General features: G+C 45.9%; 1 protein-coding gene across 1 annotated transcript; it reads left to right on the top strand.

Annotated features, from left to right (window-relative positions):
* Window positions 1–3048: 3048 nt before the first annotated feature.
* LOC309560624 (uncharacterized protein) lies at window positions 3049–15025 on the top strand (the record flags this gene model as incomplete). The annotated part of the gene is made up of 3 exons (XM_082264247.1): window positions 3049–3060; window positions 12363–13661; window positions 14837–15025. 3 exons carry the CDS (start codon window positions 3049–3051, stop codon window positions 15023–15025), a joined length of 1500 nt encoding a protein of 499 aa, XP_082120373.1.
* Window positions 15026–16868: the final 1843 nt, after the last annotated feature.

The following is a 16868-nucleotide window of genomic DNA, read 5'->3' on the forward strand; positions in this document are numbered from 1 at the left end:
CTCCGACTGTCCAGCAGCAGGGAGATGACGACAATGGGGGAGCCCAATCAGGAGCAGTGAATTAAAGCAAGCCTGCAGTGGAACGCATGGCTTGCTCCTGGACCGTACCGAGCGTGATGACGTAGGGGGGCAATAACGTGTTTCGGAGCATGTGCAGATGTGCTCCTTTGTCAGGACCTGGACTTGAACCTGGGACTTCCATGGTGTCTGGCAATAACTCTACTCGCTGAGCTACTTGGAATGCTGGGCAGCTCCCTGGACAAATCCTTGAATGATCCTGCTGTGAATCTTTATTGCCTTGAACCTTGAACCCTTTGCTCCTCCCATGAACTTCCTGTTATAAGCCATGTCTTTGAACTTTCTGGTTTGCCAGAATGTTGTGCCTTCAACAGCCGATAGCTCTCTTGTCTCTCCTGCTGCCATCCGTATCTTTGCTACCATCCGTTATCGACACTTGGCTTGTTTCTCGACTACTCTTCTGCTTGATCCCAACCTGCAAATACTAGTTACCGACATTTGGCTACTCCTTGACTACGCTTCAGCTTAATCCCTATCTGCTACTGGACTCTGACTTGCTCACCTCCTGGTGGGGCGATCTTGAGGACTGCGACTTGGTGCTAACACACAGCAAAATCCATCTCCACCTTCAGGAGTGCTGGTGAAGACCGGTTAGTACTTAGACTCCGCACCTCAGGTGAGCCTGTGTCATCTGCCTGGGTGACCCGCCAGTGTTCCTATCCTGCTGGTTCCTGTGTGACCTGCGACTGCTATAGCTACTGGTTTTCAAGCCCGACCCCGGATCGTGACATCCTTTGTCAGACCAAGGAGCACATCTGCGCATGCTCCGAAACACTTTACCGCCCCCCTACGTCACCACGCTCGGTACGGTCCACAAGCGAGGCATTGATTCACTGCTCCTGATTGGGCTCCCCCATTGGTGTCATCTCCCTGCTGCTGGACAGTCGGAGGACGAGACGAGCTGCGGGACCAGGAAGAGACCCCGAGCCGTGAGGACACATGTCATCTCCAGTGTAAGTCTGTTCATCGTTTTCTCTAATAAAGTGTTATCTGCTACACTCAGAGGCCACCTTTCTCCTTTCTTGTCTACCAGTTGGAATTGCTTCTGCCTCCCAAGAGCTGCCATCAGTGTTAGTGTGGTACACTTGTACACCATCAGAAGTCCACCCACCTGTCTGTTTTTCCTTCCCTCACCAAGACTAAATTGGAGGACTGGCTTTCCAAGCGGAGGCTCCCAACAAACATTTCTCCGTAAACTGTGTTATCGGTCATTGGAATTTGTAAATCTGTCCATCAACTTTTGGGATTCGTACACCTCCTGGCAGTAAGCAATAGGGATGAGCTTTCGGTTTGAGTCGGGGCCGGTTCACACTTGCGCTCCGACTTTGAGAGCACAAGTTCCATGACATGTCAAAATCAATGGATCCCTATGAGAGCCGTCTTAACTGGTCCGACGTTGAATAAGGTCTGACTTTGAATAAGGTTCAACTTGGGCACGATTTAAGTCCATTGATTTTAACGTAAGTCGCATCCAAGTCAGATAATGATCTTAACTTATCCGACTTGTGGCATGCGACTTGTGCTCTGAGTATCTTAAAGGGGAAACCCACACCAAAATAAAAACGGTGTGATGTCCATCCAAACACCCTTCAGTCTGGTATGGATTTTGAGGGGAAATCTCATACTAAAATAAAATTTTCAGAGGAAACCCCACACCCAAAAAAAAAAAGGGATCTTGAAGGGGAACGCGACACCAAAATTACATTTTGAGGGGAAATTATGGATTTTGAGGGGAAACCCCCACACCAAAATAAAAAAAAAATAAAAAACCGGCGAGGGGTACCCCTTAAGACCATACCAGACCCTTTGGTTTGGTATGGATTTTGAGTGGAAACCCGACACCAAAAAAAGGGATCTTAAAGGGGAACCCCACGCCAAAATTAAAAGGGTACCCCCTTAAGACCATATACCATAGCCCTTAAACCATACGGGTCTGGTATGGATTTTGTGGGGAAACGCCATGCCAAAAAAAAAAGGCATGGGGTCCCCCCCAAATAAATCAATACCAGACCCTTTTCTGAGCATGCAGCCCGGCAGGTCAGAAAAGAGGAGAGATGAGGGAGCGCCCCCCCCTGGACTATACTAGGCCACATGTCTTCAACATTGGAGGTGGGTGCCACCACCCCAAAGCACCTTTTTCACCATGTTGATGGGGACAAGGGCCTCTTCCGGCAACCCTGGGTGGTGGTTGTGGGGGGTCTGTGGGCAGTGGTCATTGTACCCATACTTATTCACCAAAAAAAAGAAGTGTAGTGTTACAAAAAACAAGAAACGTTTTTTCACAAGTCCTTTATTAAATATGAAGAATGTCCTCTGTCATAGCTCCAAAGAGTCTTCTTTCTCAGGTTCCTCCACCAATGTCTTCTTCCTCCGATCTTCTCCCTCTGCTGATGTCTTGTTCCTCCGGTCTTCTCCCTCTGGTTATGTCTTCAATAATAAAATAAAAAACCTGTGATGTCACAAGGAGCTGGGCCTCTGGGTGGCATCACCGGATGGCCATACCCCATAGCTATATAAGAACTGGCAGACAACGGAGCTGACACAATGGTGGGTTTCCGCTTCAGAGGGAGGATCTGTTTTTTTTATTATTAGCGGGTCGGTGGCGGCAGCAGACCACATCACCAGAGGGGGAATATCGGAGGAAGAAGACCTCAGCAGAGGATGAAGACCAGAGGAAGAATACATCAGGGGCAGATCTGGAGAAAGAAAACACTAAGAAGCTAGGACGGGGGGACATTCTTAATTTTTAATAAAGTACTTGTCAAAAAACATCTCTTGTTTTTTGTGTTACACTTCTTTTTTGGTAAATGGGTAGGGGTACAAGGTATCCCATACTCATTCATATGGATCTGGCGCCCCCCTTGTTAAAGGGGGATTCCAGATTCTGATAAGCCCCCTGCCCGCAGACCCACCACAACCACCAGGCCCACCGACCAGGGCTTTTGGGAAGAGGCCCTTGTCCCCATCAACATGGAGGTCAAGGTAATTTGGGCTGTGGGGGCCATCGAGCACCCCCTGCTCCAAAGCACCCACCCCCAATGTTGAGGACATGTGGCCCGGTAGGATCCAGGAGGGGGACCGCTAGTCAGGTGCAAGGCTTTGCCCAATCAGGGCACAGTGAATAGCTGGTTGTTAAGAAGCAGGTCAGCCAGTTGGTGATGTCACATTGAGGCGATGCCACCAGGTTAAGTTGCCAGGTGGATCTGCCCCTTAAATATTTAGGAGCAGGCAGGCGGCTATAGCCTTCCTCGGGGGCTGAGTCTTTTTTTGTTTTCTTCTTTTTCAGGTCCACCAGTGCAGAGGACGTCGTTCATTGACGATGGATCTATATCGGGGGGACATTGTTTTTTATTTTTAATAAAGGAATTGTCAAAAATTGTGTTTTTATTTCATTTTAAAACTTTTTTGGTTGAATGAGCATATATAGTTATATATTGTATATATAGTTAGGTTGAAAAAAGACACAAGACATATATGGGTACTAATATTTATAGGTAAAGTTGATCCAGGGAATACCTGATTGCCTCTCAGGGGATCAGGAAGGAATTTTTTCCCCTGCTGTAGCAAATTGGATCATGCTTTGCTGGGGATTTTAACCTTCCTCTGGATCAACTGCGGGTATAGGATTGGGTATATAGGATTTTATGGTTGGGTTTTCTTTACTCTTTTTTTGTTTTTTATTGGTTGAGCCAGATGGACTTGTGTCTTTTTTTAACCTGACTAACTATGTAACGCAAATCCATCTGGCTCAACCAATAAAAAACAAAAAAACAGTAAAGAAAACCCAACCATACAATCCCATATACACAATCATATATCCGCAGTTGATCCAGAGGAAGGCGAAGAAAACCCCAGCAAAGCATGATCCATTTTGCAACAGCAGGGGAAAATATTCCTTCCTGATCCCCCGAGAGTCAGTCGGATATTAATCCCTGGATCAACTTTAACTATGTATACAATGTACCCCATACTTATTCAAAGGGGGCCTTCCAGATTCTGATAAGCCCCCTGCCTGAAGACCCCCGCAACTGCCGCCCAGGGTTATGGGGATGGGGCTCCTGTCCCAATCGCTGCTGGACTACCTGCTGCGAGCCTCTGCCTACATTCCGATGGTGTCAGCTCCCCGACTTTCTGCCACCAGCCTGCTGTTGCCTGTGCCAGCCTGCTCTTGCCTCCTGCTCACTGGTGCCAATCTGACTCTCCAGCTCCGCTGTGGTCCACTAATGATATTTCCCTGCTTGATCCAGATAGTTTGTCCAGCCCTGCTGCTAGCAAGACCAATAGGCACTTGTGTCATTCTTGCGCAACCTGTCTACTCAATGAGGGACCTCGAGTCAGAGATATAAGAGAGGACTTTCTCATTGTGTCTAACAGTGTGCAATAAAATCAGAGTAAGCCTCAACAAGAGAAGTATGTGAAGCCCTCTCATATAAGGGCCGGGCTTCCTGACACATTCCAGGAGCCAAGACAATCTTGCAGTCCTCATTCCATGGCTGTGAGGCCGTTCTCATGGTATGGTGCACCCTGCCTTCCGAGGAGACACGGATCATCATGACCGATATGGGCGGATCTCAAGAGGATGACAAATGCATGGCGTAGATAGGAAGTAAAGCCGGGTCATCCACAAGGAAGACGAGGAAATGACAGCCGGCAGCTGCTGATAGGAGGAGAAGCTTTTCAAAAGATGGAAAGTTTGGTTTGAAATTGGTTTTATAAACACCGCTTGATTGCTTTATGTCAAAGGCCTTTCTTTAATCATTTGTCTAATTTTTTTTATTTTTTTGCACACATTAAAATCTGCATTTTTTTTTCCACTAAAAATTATTTTAAACAAATATTTTCTGAAAGCAGAGACCCTGGAGAATAAAATTGTGGTTGTTGAAATTTTGTTATGTTGCATGATATTGGTTACATAGTTAGGTTGACAAAAGACACAAGTCCATCTGGCTCAACCAATAAAAAACAGAAAACAAAAAAGAAAACCCAACCATACAATGCCATATACACAATCCTTTACCCACAGTTGATCCAGAGGAAGGCGAAAAACCCCAGCAAAGCATGATCCAATTTGTTCCAGCAGGGGAATAAATTCCTTCCTAATCCATTTTCATCTGATCTCCCATAGAGGAGAGTGGGGATCTGACCGGTCTGTCTCTGCAAAGTAAGCAGAAACGGAGCTGTCATCCGCCTGCTCAGCGGGGATCGGCGGATTGATTTAGGATAATGCCCTGTGGTTCATGGCAATAAACTCATGAAAGTATAGTTTACCAAATGGGAATTTCTTCTAAGCCAAGTGGCAGACAAGTCAAGTGTCTGATGGTAGCAATTTAGTAACATTTTCAAATATTAGGCCCCTAGTCACGTGTTATTTCATGGTACTAAAGCCTTAGTTTTAAGCTCCACCCACCATCTGAGACAATAGCATTCCGTGTATGCCACTGATCTCACAAACTGTACATTTGCAAGTTCAAATCCTCAAGCAAACCACCTTTTCATAAATCATTTATTAAAGTTACATAAACTGAAGAAGCCTATAATAATCAGTCAACGGCACTTTATAGGCAGCAGTTGAGATAGTGTCCCGTGGTTCATGGCAGTTTTACCAAATGGGAATTTCCTCTAAGTCAAGTGGCAGACTAGTCTAGGGTCTGATGGTAGCAATTTAGTATAATATTCAACTATTAAGCCCCTAGTCATGTGTGATTAAAGCTCTAGTTGTAGGCCCCACCCACCATCTGAGACAATGGCCCTACATGTATACTGCCGTTCTTATAAACGGGACATGTGCAAGTTCAAATCCTCAAGCAGCCACCTTCTCATTATTCATTTATTAAAGTTACATAAACTGAAGAAGCCTGTAATAACCAATCAACTTTCAGACTAGGTATTATTGTCATTATGGTTGCTTTGGGTTGCAAGCAGCAAATACAGATAATGCTCAAGCTAATGTGTTCTTGAAAATACAGTTTTACCAGATGGGAATATCCTTTGGAAGGTCAACTGGGAGACTAGGTTTTGTTAGATGATGGCTATTTAGCACAATGTTTGAACATGAATCCATTGATCATATGGTATGTCATGATATTACTACTCTGGTTTGAGGCTCTACCTACCATATGAGATTCTAGCCTTGGGGGTATGATGGTGATCTCCCCCACGAGATGGTTGTGAGTTCAAATCTCACATTTCCAGTTTCATTTATTTGTTGCTTTTGTACAAACTGCTGAAACTAATAGCAACCAATCCTCTTCATAGAAATTTCTAGCAATTTAGTATAATTTTCAACTATTAAGCCCCTAGTCATGTGGGATTTCAGAATATAAAAGCTCTAGTTTTAGGCCCCATCCACAATCTGAGACAATGGCCCTGCATGTATACTGCTGTTCTCACAAACATGAAATGTGCAAGTTCGAATCCTCAAGCAACCACCTTCTCATTATTCATTTATTACATTTCGAAGCCCACAATAACCATAAGTTAATAATAACCATAAGTTATTAAAGTTGCAGAAACCTGATGCAACCAATTCATTTTGAGACAAGGTGTCCTTCTATATTGGTTGCGATGTGTTATTGCACTTTGTAGGCAGCAGTTGGGATAGTGCCCTGTGGTTTGTGGCAATGGACTCTTGAAGGTACAGTTTTGCCGGATTGGAATTTCCTGTAGGCCGAATGAGAGATTTGTCTGAAGGCCCGTACACACGTACCGATCGTCGGCATACAAACGTCGGTGGACGAAGGATCTGCCGATTGTACGCGTGTTAGTATGGTGCCTCCGACAGATGTCTGCGCACAATCCGCGGACAAAAGTCTTTCTTGCAAACATGAAAATTTTTGTATGCCGACACCAGAACGGACGATTGTTCGCCTGTCAGTACACAATTCGGCCGACAGACCGCAGATTTGCAAGACTGGGCATGCTCAGAAAATAGAAAACACAGGGAAAGTTAACCATTACATGACATCACTTCTGCAGTCGGCGGACAAAATTCTTGTGCTGTCCTTGTGCTGTCTTTGCACTTTTCAGCAGACACCGACATCCCGGGGAGAAAAGAGGAACATTTGTATGCCGACCATCGGTACGTGTGTACGGGGCTTTAGTCTGATGGTAGCAGTTTCGCAAATTGTGTGAATATCAATGCACTTGACATATGGTATTCCAATACATTAAAGGTCTAGTTTTGGACATCACTCACCATCTGAGGCAGTGGCCTTGTATGTAAGACTCTGGGTTAGCAAGTAAAATGGTTGCAAGTTCAAATCCACAGGTGACCACCTTTTCAGATTCATTTATTAAAAGGGCAGAAACCAAAAGCAACCAATCAACTTTCAGAGAGAGGACTTATCCTTTCTTATTAAATGCTATGGATTACTGCACTTTGGTGGCAACATTTAGGATAATGCCCTGTGGTTCATGGCAATGGACTCTTAAAAGTAATGTTTTACCAAATGGGAATTTCTTCTAAGCCAAGTGGCAGACAAGTCTAGTGTCTGATGGTAGCAATTTAGTAACATTTTCAAATATCAGGCCCCTTGTCCTGTGTTATTTCATGATACTAAAGCCTTAATTTTAAGCCCCCCACCCACCAAATGAGACAATAGCCTTGCGTGTTATGCCACTGATCTCCCAAATGGTACATTCGCAAGTTCAAATCCTCAAGCAAACCACCTTTTCATGATTCATTTATTAAAGTTACATAAACTGAAGAAGCCTTTAATAACCAATCAACTCTCAGCAACCAATCCTCTTCGTAGCAATTTCTAGCAATTCTATCGCTTCTAGCAATTTAGTATAATATTCAACTATTAATCCCCTAGTCATGCGTGATTTCAGAATATTAAAGCTCTGGATTTAGGCCCCACCCACCATCTGAGACAATGGCTCTGCATGTATACTGCTGTTCTCGCAAACGAGAAATGTGCAAGTTCGAATCCTCAAGCAACCACGTTCTCCTTATTCATTTATTAAATTTCCAAATATTGAAGAAGCCCATAATAACCAATCAACTTTCAGAGTAGGTATTATTTCATTATGGTTGCTTTGGGTTATTGTACCCAATCAAAGGAACATATTCTTGAAAATACCGTTATACCAGATGGGAATATCCTTTGGAAGGTCAACTGGGAGACTAGGTTTTGTTTGATGATGGCTATTTAGTACAATGTTTGAACATGAATCCATTGATCATATGGTATGTCATGATATTACTACTCTGGTTTCCGGCCCCACCTACCACATAAGACATTAGCCTTGGGGGTATGGTGGTGATCTCCCAAATGAGATGGTTGTGAGTTCAAACCTCACCTTTCCACTTTCATTTATTTATTAATTTTGTACAAATTGCTGAAATTAAAAGCAACCAATCCTCTTCATAGCAATTTCTAGCAATTCTATCGCTTCTAGCAATTTAGTATAATATTCAACTATTAAGTCCCTAGTCATGTGTGATTTCAGAAGATTAAAGTGCTAGATTTAGGCCCCACCCACCATCTGAGACAATGGCTCTGCATGTATACTGCTGTTCTCACCAACGAGAAATGTGCAAGTTCGAATCCCCAAGCAACCACGTTCTCATTATTAAATTTCCAAATTTTGAAGAAGCCCATAATACCCAATCAACTTTCAGACTAGGTATTATTTCATTATGGTTGCTTTGAGTTATTGTACCCAATCAAAGGAACATATTCTTGCAAATACCGTTATACCAGATGGGAATATCCTTTGGAAGGTCAACTGGGAGACTAGGTTGTGTTAGGATAGAAATTGTATCGCTTCTAGCAATTTAGTATAATGTTCAACTATTAAACCCTTAGTCATGTGTGATTTCAGAAGATTAAAGCGCTAGTGTTAGGCCCCGCCCACCATCTGAGACAATGGCTCTGCATGTATACTGCTGTTCTCACCAACGAGAAATGTGCAAGTTCGAATCCCCAAGCAACCACCTTCTCATTATTAAATTTCCAAATTTTGAAGAAGCCCATAATACCCAATCAACTTTCAGACTAGATATTATTTCATTATGGCTGCTTTGGGTTATTGTACCCAATCAAAGGAACATATTCTTGAAAATACCGTTATACCAGATGGGATTATCCTTTGGAAGGTCAACTGGGAGACTAGGTTTGTTAGATGATGGCTATTTAGAACAATGTTTGAACATTAATCCATTGATCATATGGTATGTCATGATATTACTACTCTGGTTTGAGGCTTGGCTACCATATGAGACTATAGCCTTGGGGGTATGGTGGTGATCTCCCAAAGGAGATGGTTGTGAGTTCAAATCTCACCTTTCCAGTTTCTTTTATTTATTAATTTTGTACAAACTACTGAAGCTAATAGCAACCAATCCTCTTCATAGCAATTTCTAGCAATTCTATTGCTTCTAGTAATTTAGTATAATATTCAACTATTAAGCCCCTAGTCATGTGTGATTTCAGAAGATTAAAGCGCTAGTGTTAGGCCCCGCCCACCATCTGAGACAATGGCTCTGCATGTTTACTGCTGTTCTCACCAACGAGAAATGTGCAAGTTCGAATCCCCAAGCAATCACGTTCCCATTATTCATTTATTAAATTTCCAAAATGTATTAAATTTCCAAATTTTGAAGAAGTATTCTTAAAAATATAGTTTTACTAGATGGAAATATCCTTTGGAAGGTCAACTGAGAGACTAGTTTCTGTTAGATGATGGCAATTCAGTATATTTGAACATGAATCCACTGGTGATATGGTATGTCATGATATTAAAACTGCGGTGTGAGCTGCCTGAGACTATAGCCTTGGGGTTATGTTGGTGATCTCCCAAACGAAAGGTTCATCAGTTCAAATCCAGAGGTGGTCACGTTTTAACACTTATTTATTAACGTTGTATAAACTGTTGAAACCAATAGCAACCAATCTTCTTTTGAATCCTCGTCATATTGGTTGCTATTGGTTGCTATGGGTTACTACACTTTTCAGCTTGGATTTAGGATGTATAGGCACTGCTGGCAGGTTTGAGCATCCAGATCTGTGGCGCAGCATGTAGGGCGGTGAACGTGGAATCTGAAGGCCATAAGTTCGATTCCCAAAGCAGATCAAACCAGGTGTCTACTAAGAGCTGTTTGGGGGCGGAACAGCAAGGTAGCAAAGGGGTGTCCCTGTGTAATGAGAGGTTAAGGCACAGACCTTCTCACTGTGTAACTATGATGTGGTTGACCCCCAGTAGGCCAAAGGGGGACATGATGGAACCAGGTGACTAAAGCCCCCCAGTAGGCCAAAGGGGGACATGATGGAACCAGGTGACTAAAGCCCCCCAGTAGGCCAAAGGGGGACATGATGGAACCAGGTGACTAAAGCCCCCCAGTAGGCCAAAGGGGAACATGATGGAACTAGGTGACTAAAGCCCCCCAGTAGGCCAAAGGGGACATGATGGAACCAGGTGACTAAAGCCCCCCAGTAGGCCAAAGGGGAACATGATGGAACCAGGTGACTAAAGCCCCCCAGTAGGCCAAAGAGGGACATGATGGAACCAGGTGACTAAAGCCCCCCAGTAGGCCAAAGGGGGACATGATGAAACCAGCTAACTAAAGCCCCCCAGTAGGCCAAAGGGGGACATGATGGAACCAGGTGACTAAAGCCCCCCAGTAGGCCAAAGGGGAACATGATGGAACTAGGTGACTAAAGCCCCCCAGTAGGCCAAAGGGGACATGATGGAACCAGGTGACTAAAGCCCCCCAGTAGGCCAAAGGGGAACATGATGGAACTAGGTGACTAAAGCCCCCCAGTAGGCCAAAGGGGACATGATGGAACCAGGTGACAAGCCCCCCAGTAAAAAAGAGAAAAGAGGTGACCAAAGCTCCCCAGTAGGCCGAAGGGGAAGGCCAAGGAAGATCACAAATATACACTTTTTTTTACATTTTACCATAAAACTCATAATTTTTAGCAACACCCCCTTCTCCTTCACAGTATTCCTGCCCCCAGGCTTAGGGTCACAGACTCTCTCATGCCCCAACCACTGGTGGCCCGCACCACCAACGCAATCAAGTCCTGACCACTTCATTGTGGTCTTTACAATTTCATCCGCCATCAATCTTTGGACATTGGTGGGAATTGAACCCACAGCCTACTGGTTCAAACTTCAGGAGCCTACACACTGCGCCACAGAACCAGTAGATATCAGTACCAGTTGCTCGTGGACCTATATCATGGATCTAGGCTCTCTAAACCTTTGAAACATAAAAGCTTTGCCTCATCAGGGAATCGAACCAACAAATCCAAGGCTTTATGCAGTGAACATCAGCACACTTACAACACGCACCACAGGCTCTGATCAGCAGTATTGCTGCTCTGTAGAGCTATATACTGAAACGGCACAATGAGAACAATTGAAACATATTTAGTGGCACATAAAACACTTTTTCCTGGCCAGCCCCACGTCAGCACACCTGGGTTTGCTCCTCCTGCGAACCCTCAGGACCACTCTTATCCTAGCTTATAAAAGAGGGCCCTCCCATTCCCTCTTGTTCTCCTTTTTTTGGTCTCCAGGCCACCTGAAGCAAGCTACAAGTGAGAATGGATCCCCCCCCTGCCGAACCTTCCCACCCAGGTTTAGCCTCTCCTGGTATTGGTAGGTCCAGACTGATAGAGGTAAATCCTCTTAAAACCCTGGACGCCCTGAGTGCCGGGGCTGCGGGCATGAATGGCTTAAAGAGCCTAATAGTATGGTGGAGAGGCTGTGGTGTGCTCAGCTCGTTTCCCCTCACCTGTTTGCAGCTATTAGGGATGCTCCGGCCGCTCTCCCTGGCTTATATATTCACTGGCAGTGATATCAGAGGAGGTGGAGCTCTGGGCGGTGGGTGTAGCCTAGCAACCGCCCTGCATAAGAGGGGAAGCCACAATGGCAGCGATGCAGAGAGCCATTTCATTTTCTGTCCATGTGCAGAGAGATAACTAGGTTCCATATGCTGTGTTTACTTCCTATGACTCACTCTCTCTCTCCTATCCTTGTCTGCCTTGTAGTAGCTCTCTGCTGCCACCCAGTGGTTCCCAGACTTGACAGTTTCTTCCTTTCAAGCTCGTCTACTCTCTGCTGCCACCTGCTGGTGCTGTCTATTCTATACAGGTAAGCAGTATCTTTTTATGAAAAAAAAAAAAAAAAGAGATGGAGCTAGAAAAAAGTGTCTTTTTATTTTTCTTATCTCTGTGTATTTAACATATTTCATCTAGATTTTATTAAGTTAGAGAAAGTTAGGGTGAGGGGAAACGGAGGAAATAAGCTTATCTTACGTTCCTCTTTTTTAGCATGAGCTCGCCACAGCCACAGAAGGCACGAAGATCGTCGGAAAGGTAGGAGGGGGCTACGAGGGACTAGACGGTGAAAAGAGTGCATACACCATGTTTAAAGGGTGTTTGTCTTTTAGGAGCAAGAGCCCTAAAAAGAAGCATTCGCATAAGGAAAAGACCCGCCAACGATCTGGTTCACCTCCACCTGAACCACGCTCTAGCCAGGCGCCTCAATCTCCGAGCAGGTCGCACGCTAGTAAGTCTCCAGACATGGAGCCAAGGAGGTCCAAAGGTCGACCCGCAGAGGGCTTATGTTGGGCCTGTACGGCTCCTGCTGCTCCTGGAAAACTCCTGTGTGCCGAGTGCATTAAAGATGTGGCCCCAGACAAGGAGGCAGAGGCAAACAAGATTAAAGAATACATCCACGAAGCCGTGGCAGATAGCATACACCTGGTGGCTAGTACAAGTACGCCTAGAAGCAGGCCTAAAACAGGGAGTAACCCAGAGTACAGAAAGGGATCACCGCCAGTGCTGGAAATTTCTTCAGGAACCTCTTCGGAATCAGAGGATCTAGAGGAACATATGTTTGATTTTCAGTTCATAGAACCATATGACACAGCGGTAAAGGAAGCCATAGAGTGGGAGCAAGACTCCCAGCCACCAGAAAAAGTAAGGAGATATTTCCCGACCCTGAAGAAGCAGGGAGCGGCTTTTCCTTTCATGACAGAAATACGAGAATTGTTGGAAGAAGAATGGGGGAAACCAGAGAAGAAAGCGAACACCCAGAATCGTTTTTCTAAGTTATACCCTTTTAAGACCGTGGATGCCGAGTTTTGGGAATCTCCGCTGGGGGTAGACGCAGCCCTACAGCATTTGGCAAGGCAGATGTCTCTTCCTTTAGAAGACTCCGCAACCTTCAGGGACCCAATGGATCGACGGGCGGATGCTGATCTTAAAAAGATCTACTCGGTTGCTGGTATGGCCTGCCGCCCGAGCATAGCATTGGCCTCCATCTCCAGAGCCGTTAAGGTATGGGTCACGAATGTGGAGACCGCACTTAACTCAGGAGTAGAGAGAGCCAGGATTGTTACAGCTTTGGAATTTAATCTGACAGCAGCCTTCCTGGCGGAGGCCTCCATAGACCTCGTAAAGCTGTTAGGGAGGCTTATGGTGCACTCGGTGACAGCAAAGAGAGCCCTCTGGCTGCGGCACTGGGCGGCTGACAGTGCATCAAAACAGGCACTTTGCAATATTCCGTTTAACGGTAAGATACTTTTTGGAAAGACCTTAGAGCAGTGGTTCTTAACCTTGTTGGAGGTACTGAACCCCACCAGTTTCATATGCGCATTCACCGAACCCTTCTTAATTGAAAAAATAAAATATGATTTTTTCAAATTCAAAACATAGGTATATATTTAGATATATATTTATACATAGGTGCACAAAATGAACAAAACCATTAAAAAAACAAAACCATAAAAAAAAAAAAAAAAAAAAAAGGCTCCCTGCAAGTGTTGGCGACTGTATCTCAAAAAACAAAACCATTAAGAACAAAACCATTAAAACATGGGGTGTCAGGAGGGCACACCATGGGGTGTCAGGAGAGAACACACTGAGGGGGGAGGTGTTGGGAGGGCATACTATGGGGTATCAGGAGGGCACACACTGGGGGGAGGTGTTGGGAGGGCATTCCATGGGGTATCAGGAGGACATACACTGGGGGGGGGGGGGGGGGGGGTTGTGGGAGGGCATACCATGGGGTATCAGGAGGGCACACACTGGGGGGGTTGGGAGGACATAGCATGGGGTGTCAAGAGGGAACACACTTTGGGGAGGTGTTTGGAGGGCATACCATGGGATGTTAGGAGGGCACACATTGGGGGGAGGTGTTGGGAGAGCATTCCATGGGGTATCAGAAGGGCACACACCAGGGGGTATTCACAATGCTTTATTGAGCTAAATGAAAAGGACATGCATTTCCATCTGTCAGCTAACAGCACCTCTATGCTAAGCTGCAGTAACTCAGCAGATGTAGAGGTCCTTGTAAACGAATCCACCATGTACAGCTAGCTGAGCCTACCTCCAGGAACATTCACTCGGCTCCCTCTGCTCAGCTGCTCACACTTCCCTCTTCCAGGCGGGCGCGATCTCCGTGGTCAGGTACATCCCCATCCCGCCCACTCACGCAGCAAGCAGCCTGCAGGAGATAGGCTGGAAACCTGCTGGGGGAGGTACAGGGGGCGGAGTGTCAAGTGTCTATGTGTAATGGCTGTGAGTTGTCCCGACCGCAGCTCTGATTTCCCGGGGTGCGCTCGGCCTCACAATCAGTAATATTTTCTCGGGGGGAGCAATTGCCCCTTTGTCCCCCCCGCCGAACCCCGGAGACTGACTCACCGAACCCCTGGGGTTCGATCGAACCCAGGTTAAGAACCACTGCCTTAGAGGAAGCAATTAAGCGTGCAACGGGAGGTAAGACGGGACTCTTACCACAGAGAGCAAAGAAGATACAACCATCCTTCCGTCCAGGACAGACCGATTTCAGAAGAGCGCGTGAGGCAAGATCATATAGGCCTGGTCGAGAATATGCAAGGGGCCAATGGAGAAGAACGCAGAGCTCCTTTTTGAGGGGTGTAAAGTCACGAGCTGTGCAAACGGCGAAGAAGGCCGAGAAGTCTTTTTGACGGTGCATCCGTCCGACCCCTCCAGGTGGGGGCCAGGCTGACGGCCTTTTGGAGGGTATGGACGGACGAAGTCAAGGACCAATGGGTCCAAAGTACGATAAAGACGGGCTACAAGATAGTCTTTCGGCAAAAACCACCGAACATATTTGTCCAGACAAGATGGCCACAGGACCAAAAGAAGCAAGAATTTTTAATAGGATATGTAGAAGAATTGTGTCAGAAACAGGCAGTCATACCAGTACCGCCACAACAGCAGGGAAGAGGCGTTTATTCCCCAATATTCTTGGTTCCCAAGGCATCGGGAGACCTCAGGCCAGTCCTGGACCTGAGATCGCTAAACTTATTCATCGAACCTCAGGGATTCAGGATGGAGTCCATATATACGATTATATCAGTGATACAGCCAGACGATTGGATGATATCAATCGATCTCGCAGATGCATATCTGCACATTCCAATCAACAAACACCACCAGAGGTATCTGAGGTTCACTTTGGGAGAAGACCATTATCAATTCAGATGCTTGCCTTTCGGAATCAGCACGGCTCCCAGAGTCTTCTCCAAGGTTCTGTTAGCCACCATTGCAAACATTCGTCTAAAAAGGATAAGGATCTACCACTACTTGGACGACATTCTGGTGGTAGCCCAATCAATTACAGAATTAACGAGACATCGCGATCAAGTATTACAAATTCTCGCCAATTTTGGTTGGCTGGTGAATGCTCAAAAGAGTCAATTAATACCATCTCGAAGAATGGAGTACCTGGGCCTAATATTCGATACACAAAAGGGACGGATCTTCTTACCCAATCGCAAGGTGGCCGAACTGATGGCTTGTATCGACAGCATAATGAGTGCTCCTGCACTATCAGCAAGAGACTGCATGACACTTCTAGGAATGTTTACGGCAGCGACCCCTGCAGTACCTTGGGCAAGATTCCATGCAAGAGCTTTTCAGACGTCATTCCTTTGTCAGTGGGATGGCGCATCCTTAGATCAGAGGATCAGGTTGCCAACTCGAATCCGCCAGAACCTAGTATGGTGGAGTTCACCGGACAGCCTGTTGCGAGGCATGCCCCTCAGCCCAGGGGAGTGGATAACAATAACTTCGGATGCCAGTCTCCGGGGCTGGGGGGCCCACTGCCTCGGCAGGCAGATTCAGGGCAGATGGCAAACAATCGAGACAAGACACTCCAATCTCCTGGAGTTGCAAGCAGCCTTCCTAGCCCTGCGTGCTTTCGAAGACTTGATTCAAGGAGCCCAAGTCCAACTAAGGTTGGACAATCAAACGGCAGTCTCCTACATAGCCCGACAAGGAGGAACCAGAAGCCTCTCTTTACTGCAATTGACAACCAGAATTTTTGTCTGGGCCGAGACACGCCTGGAGGCCCTGACAGCGATCTACATTCCAGGCAGACAGAACATCCTTGTAGATCAGCTGAGTCGGAATTTCCCTACCAGCAGCGAGTGGGCGGTCAACAGATGCTACCTGGAACCAATTTTCGCCGAATGGGGAACACCCTCCGTGGATCTAATGGCAACATCAGAGAATGCACAGCTGCCAAAATTTGTAACAAGGTTCAAGAACCACAAAGCGATAGCACAAGATGCATTCTCAATTCCATGGACGTTCCCACTAGTATACATCTTCCCTTCGTTTCCACTCATTTTGAAGACATTATTGAAAATCGCAAAAGAGGGGACACATGCCATCCTCATACTACCCTTCTGGCCTCGAAGACCCTGGTTTCCATTGCTATTACAGATGGCGGCAGCCCCGCCAATAGCGCTGCCCCTGAAGAAAGACCTATTGAAACAGGGACAGTGGACACATCAGAATCCA

This window comes from Pelophylax lessonae, assembly GCF_965119305.1.
Source record: "Pelophylax lessonae genome assembly, chromosome: 7".
Classification (NCBI taxonomy): Eukaryota; Metazoa; Chordata; class Amphibia; order Anura; family Ranidae; genus Pelophylax; species Pelophylax lessonae.